The 6492-nt window shown below is 39.9% G+C and overlaps 1 protein-coding gene across 1 annotated transcript; it reads left to right on the top strand.

Moving 5' to 3' along the window:
• The first annotated feature begins 1877 nt into the window (after positions 1-1877).
• dnajc15 (DnaJ (Hsp40) homolog, subfamily C, member 15) lies at positions 1878-6448 on the top strand. Its single transcript, XM_039817940.1, has 6 exons — positions 1878-2016; positions 2653-2704; positions 2956-3029; positions 3489-3565; positions 4875-4945; positions 5901-6448. Exons 1-6 carry the CDS (start codon positions 1909-1911, stop codon positions 5969-5971), a joined length of 453 nt encoding a protein of 150 aa, XP_039673874.1. The 5' UTR covers positions 1878-1908; the 3' UTR covers positions 5972-6448.
• Positions 6449-6492: the final 44 nt, after the last annotated feature.

The raw sequence follows: 6492 nt of genomic DNA, 5'->3' as shown, positions 1-6492 counted from the left end.
GTAAGTGAAGGGACAAAGGACAACATGCCAATGCACATACAATAAACCCAGGCTATTCCGCTTATGACAGTCTGACAATGGAGAAAGCACTGCAATTAAACAAAGATCAACCTTTAGAGTGATAGACTGTTAAGCCTGTAAACTAATCTGAACAGGACCAGGTTAATTTAGAGGAATAACTTCATGGTGACTTATTTCAGATTTATTTAAACCTGCTTTAAGGAAGTGAGTTTTCTGCACACAAAAATTGGTCAGTAAGTCTGAAGAATCTTTCTTCATGAAATGTTTGAAATGTTGTTTAAATGTCTCAGTGTGGAGGTGAGCTTTTATAAAATCATCTGAAAACACATTTGTAAAGAATTGTGTTTGAAATGAAAAAAGCAAATTCAGTGTGTACATGTGTGTGTATTTCATTGCTGAACAGCATAATACCAATCTGCGTGTGTGTTCATCCCTGGCACCACACACCTCATTCACACCTAATGATCGGAGCCTCTCACTGGCAGCCATCTCTCCTCCCAGACCAAATCCAATTACCAGGGACAATAGAAACCAGCTCCAGGCTCAAGCCTCCATCAGCTCCTCTGTGCTGCTGCTCCCTGCTCCGAGACTCCTGCTGGACCCCTAATCATGTTGAGGGTCCACAAGGGACACAGAGTACACCTGTAGACACACACACACAAACACACACACACACACACTCAAGTACAAAGAGAAGCACAAATACAAACACATATCAAGCATAGATGCAAACAAATAAAACACACAAACATGTACTGTACAAGTGCAACATCAAACAAAAGAACATATAACCGAAACACAGATGTAACTGATGCCACAAGAAAACACAAATAAAGCATAATAAAGTGACACAAGTAAATATAAACAAATAAAACAACCATGCAAATACAAAGAAAAGCAGATGAAACAACACAAGCACAAATGCAAACACAAATATGCACAAACACAGACATGACACTGAATATAGTTAACTAATTTGCAGTACAACACACACAATTCAGTATTTATCAATAGGCCCTACATATTTACCTGTTCTGTGCAACACACACACACACACACACACACACACACACACACACACACACACACACACACACACACACACACACACACACACACACACACACACTTTACAGCTCACTTTTTCACTTGTCAACGGCTCCACCTAGTGGCACAGACATGAAACAACAATGGTTTGCTCAAAATGGACAAGAATAAATGCAGAAATCCTCCTAAAACACAGTTTAAAAATCACAATGAATATCATGATGTTGAGCAGCTGACAGAACTCACAGGTCTATTTGCTCAGGAGCTTTCAGCATAGGTTCAATAAATTGCAAGTGGTGTCGTATTTACTCAATTATATCTTATAATATATCAACTTGAGAAACACTTTTCCCCCCTGAAAAGACTGATGAAAGAACGTCTCAATGAGATTATTGCATTGAGTTTCAAACTATCCAAACGATGCTGGATACTAGCTACATAGGAAGTTGGAATAAGGGCAGAGAGAGAGGTAAATGTAGGAAAGAAGGTGCAGTGCCAGTTTTATAGGTTAAGATTAGGACATACAGGACTCAATGCTACTGTATACATGATGAAAAGGACAGCGTCAGAAAGGCCTACATGCGATAAACTGCAAGGAAACTGTTGAACATGTGCTGATAGGTTGTAAGAAGGTTATTAAGGTAAAAAGGGGAAAGGAGAAAAACAAGTAGGTTAAAAGGATTTCATTAAAATGAAACAGGTCTAATATCAAGAATATAACTTCTTTATAAAGTTTTAGTTTTTTAATAGTTGGTTACACACTCCAGTACAGTAGGTGGCGGCATATGCACCATAAAAGTTAACGAACATTCACACTCGAACATTCGTCGCTGAGGCAACATGGCGAACGCCGGCAGAGTGACCGTTGACGGAGGAGACATGATGCGATATGCTGAATATACTCCTAAAGCAAACGTTAGGAGCGACGCAGATCTAGACAGACGGCTGGTAAGTAGCCGTTTTCACACTAAAGACCTTTGTGAAGTTAATTAAACTAAACCAGGCTGTGTTTTACCTGCTAACGTGTGCGTTGCGTAACCTCAATGACCGCTAACGGAATCCCACGTACTGTACCTGCTGTCAGGTGGATGAACTAGCTAACAAGCTAAAGTAAACACTGGGTAACTTATTGTTTTACCCTCTACAGTGTGCATTTCACCTATAGCCAGTGGCTTGGTATACGTTATCTTGTAGAACAACGTGGTACACACACACACACACACACACACACACACACACACACACACACACACACACACACACACACACACACACACATTACGCCCTCTTATGAATTTTTTTTTTTTCATCTAAGTATACAATGTATTACTGCATTGCAACTCACCTATTGACGTACTAGCTACTCATTCAAATGTACTCAATTTTACTGGAGCAATTATTGTCCTTTCCGCAGAGTAATCACACACAAATCGCTGGCAAACAGATAATCAAATAGACAGTTTTTTTTTTCCATTGGAGATATGCTTGCTGCTCTTTCTACTCTTCTGTTCTTCAAGTACCTGTGTGATGTATGACTCGTCTAACCCAGCGTGGTCACTACTAGATGTTTTATTTTGGCGACAGGGAGGGACTCTGATTGCAGTCGGTCTCGGTGTGGCTGCTGCAGGTTTTGCAGGTAAAAAAAAGTTGGATACAAGATCAGTAATGGACTAAGATAATAGTATCTGGATGTGCATGTGTATTGTGCAGTATACTTTTCAGGTTTTTGTTTACTATCGCTCAGATTGCTAAATTTGTTACACTGACAGCTGTCACTCTAGTGTTTTTTTTTCTTTTTACAGATTTCTGCTTTGCTATTTGTTGATACCTTCTCATTTAGAAATGTGTTTGGTCTGAAACTGTTTCATGCATGTGTTTGATCAACAGGCCGCTATGCATTCCAGCTGTGGAAGCCTCTTGGACAAGTTTTCTCTGAAACTTTCAAAAAAATGCCCACATCCGTGAGTACATTTTTATTTTTTTTTAACCTCCAGTACATCTGCAGTGATGTCCATATCCATAGTCTTATTCTGCTAAATTGTGCATCTCGTGCTATTTTTGTGTGGAAGGTTGTTAGGGTCAAACTAAAGCTGACTTAGAACCACTGCATACAGCCGGCTTTCTGACAGCTCTTGTCTGCAACTCTCATTCTTCATTAGTGCTTTGTCTTTATGCTGTGTTGTGCTCAGGGGCTTTGTTTTTTGTACATGTTGTAGCTGGTGCAAACAAAACAATTGAGATACAGTACCTCCTGATCAAATATACAGTATAGAGAAAACAATTCCATTGTTTCACATTCTCTGATTATGGGGAAAATACAAAAAAAACACTAACAAATAAAACGAAGCCCGTCCTTACGTTTTTGGGATGTTAGATTCAGACTATTGAGAATCAAAGCTCTAATCCTTTTGTCACCACAGGCTTTCTCAGCATATTACAAAGGAGGTTTTGAGCAGAAGATGTCCAAACGAGAGGCCAGCCTCATTCTTGGCATCAGGTATGTGTCGTAGTTAGTTAAAGTGCTCATTTTATGCTCATTTTTATGTTCATAATTGTATTTAGAGGTTGGACCAGAATAGGTTTACATGGTTAAATTTTCAAAAAACACCATATATTTGTTGTACTGCACATTGCTGCAGCTCCTCTTTTCACCCTGTGTGTTGAGCTCTCTGTTTTAGCTACAGAGTGAGACATCTTACTTCTGTACCATCTTTGTTGGGAGTCGCACATGCGCAGTAAGTACTGTTAGCTTGTCAGTTGCAGAGTATGAGGGAGTGCCACGCTAACAGCTAGGCGAGCATTATAAGGCCGGTTACACACTGGAAGCGCCGCGTGAGCGTGTCAGCTGCGTGGCGTGTCCGTTTATATTTCGGCTCCCATATTAACAGGTTAGAGCTTACACACTGCCGGCATGAGACGCGCGGCTCGAGACGCGCATGAGACGCGTGCCTGCTAGAAATAGAACCGACGCCTATTTTTCATGCGAGACGCGAGTGTGTTGGAAGTGTTTCCAGGCAATTTAGAATAGGAAAAGATGTGTATATGTCATTTAGACACAAAGACATATTAATAAATGACATATTGATGTTTGAAAGTCTAGGTTTTGACATCAATGTAGATATAAATGTAATACAAAATTTCAGAGAAAAGATTTTCAAATATTGCACCTGTCATACAGAACGAAATATTCTGTAACATATTTTGCAGTCAATACTGCCGACGTTGTCTTGCTTTAATCAAATCAGTAGGCTATATATAAATGGTAGGATAGGCTACGATAACAACGTAGTGTGTGTGTGTAAGCCCACTTACCCATTTATCAGTTTGAATCTGTCGGCACTATGTCCCGAGATCAGCCCTCCCTGTACCTAGCAGCAGGAGCAGCACCGCGTCAAACACGCTTCTGGTATGTAGGACACAGAAAAATCCACGCAGCTGAGACGCAACAGAAATGCCACGCTCGCGAGACGCGTGCAGTGTGTAACCAGCCTAACGTTACAAAGTGACGCACGTTCGTCACAGAAGTAGAAAGGCTGGACTAGAACAGAGCTGTTCGGAGCAGTTTGTGAACAGTGTTTTCTCTGGAAGATGGTGGACTTTGGGCTTTTCACTTTGTAAACCTATACTGTGCACAAAAAGATATATAACACAATAAATGAAAGGGGAAAAGCCAAAAAGCATAATATGAGCACTTTAATATTTCTTAAATGTTAATCTGTTAAGTACAGTCCTTCAGTGTATATCTCGCTTACTGCTCAGAGAAAGGGGAACTTTGCTCACATGGATGTTATTTGTTTAATGTCCAGCCCAGCCAGCACTAAGGCCAAGGTACGTGATGCCCATCGGAGGATCATGGTCCTGAACCATCCAGATAAAGGTAAGCTTAAACTCTGACAACAGTGACAATGTCAGATGTCTATAAGACTGCAGGTCGAAAAATGAATTAGATTTTTTGTGTTATGTGTAAATGTCAAAATCACTTAAAATCAAGTTGGTAAAACATGCATTAATTTTAGTAAACAATATCACAGATGAAAGTTGTCTATGTTAGCAGTCTTAAGTCACTACATTCACTTAAACTGTGACATGTACACATTAAAGGTCCCATGGCACAAACATTTCACTTTATGAGTTTTTTTAATATTAATATGAGTTCCCCCAGCCTGTCTATGGTCCCCCAGTGGCTAGAAATGGTGATAGGTGTAAACCGAGCCCTGGGTATCCTGCTCTGCCTTTGAGAAAATGAAAACTCAGATGGGCCAATCTGGAATCTTGCTCCTTATGAGCTCATAAGGAGCAAGGTTACCTCCCGTTTCTCTGCTTTGCCCGCCCAGAGAATTTGGCCCACCCATGAGAGAGAGAATTTCGGGAAAGACACTTCATATACAGTATTAGGGGACCACTAAGGTCTATATAAAAGCATCCAAAGAGCACCATGTCATGGGACCTTTAATGGTCTCACATTCTGCCCTGTCTGTGCTGGAACTGATTATTAAAGTAGATTTTTCATCTGATGGCGACAATTCCAAACTGTACAGGATAGCCTTTAGGCTTTATATATACAGTACATAAGAAATGGAAGGCTTGTATCATGTGGACGCGCCAACAGTTTTGTTGTCATTACTTAGAATTCTTCAAGGGGCGCCCCTTGAAGAATTCTAAGTAATGACAACAAAACTGTTGCACTATAGCTTTAATACCCATAGTGAAATGTGCCAAAAGTTGGGTGAGCATTTCTGTGGGGCCCAGCATTAATGTTAAATGATGTTTAAAAAGCTTGTGGATGGTTGAGTGTTAAAGGAGTCATCACCGAATCACACTTGTTTGTGCAGGTGGGTCACCATATCTCGCAGCGAAGATCAACGAGGCCAAAGACTTTTTGGACAAGGAGATCAGACAATGACCTGCACAGTTAAACACTTTAAAGACCTCCATCATGTGCATGGTCTCAGCTCTGTAGTGCTGCTCCATCGACAAAACCAACATCAAGGCATCCACTCTGGCTCCTGGAAGCAAAAAATTATACTTTCATGACATTTCCCTTCATAACATCGTTATTTAACTGAACTTCAACTTAATTTGTCAACACTGTGAACATACATATGTATGTCAACCAAGAGTGAAAGATTGAATGACTTGACTTGTCATTTTGAAAACTAGTTTGTTTTTCATAGATGGCATGGGTGTGTAAGAAGTTGCCTTCTAGTGGTAGCTGTTCAACAAGAAATAGCTTGTATAAAGTTTTATTATGTACAAATGGAGGTATACCAAGGTATTATGTAATCTATTTAATGAACAAGGGAATAATACATTGAAATATTTCCGTGTTTAAACAGTGGAAGTGGTAAAAAGCTTTTTTAAATAAACTTATTTGAAAACATACAGTAGTTGTGTGTTTATTAGAATGAGTGACTGTGGTTGATT

This window comes from Perca fluviatilis, chromosome 12 (genome assembly GCF_010015445.1).
Source record: "Perca fluviatilis chromosome 12, GENO_Pfluv_1.0, whole genome shotgun sequence".
NCBI lineage: Eukaryota > Metazoa > Chordata > Actinopteri > Perciformes > Percidae > Perca > Perca fluviatilis.
The sequence above is the reverse complement of the archived record's forward strand: the minus strand, read 5'-3'. Positions and strand labels throughout refer to the sequence as shown.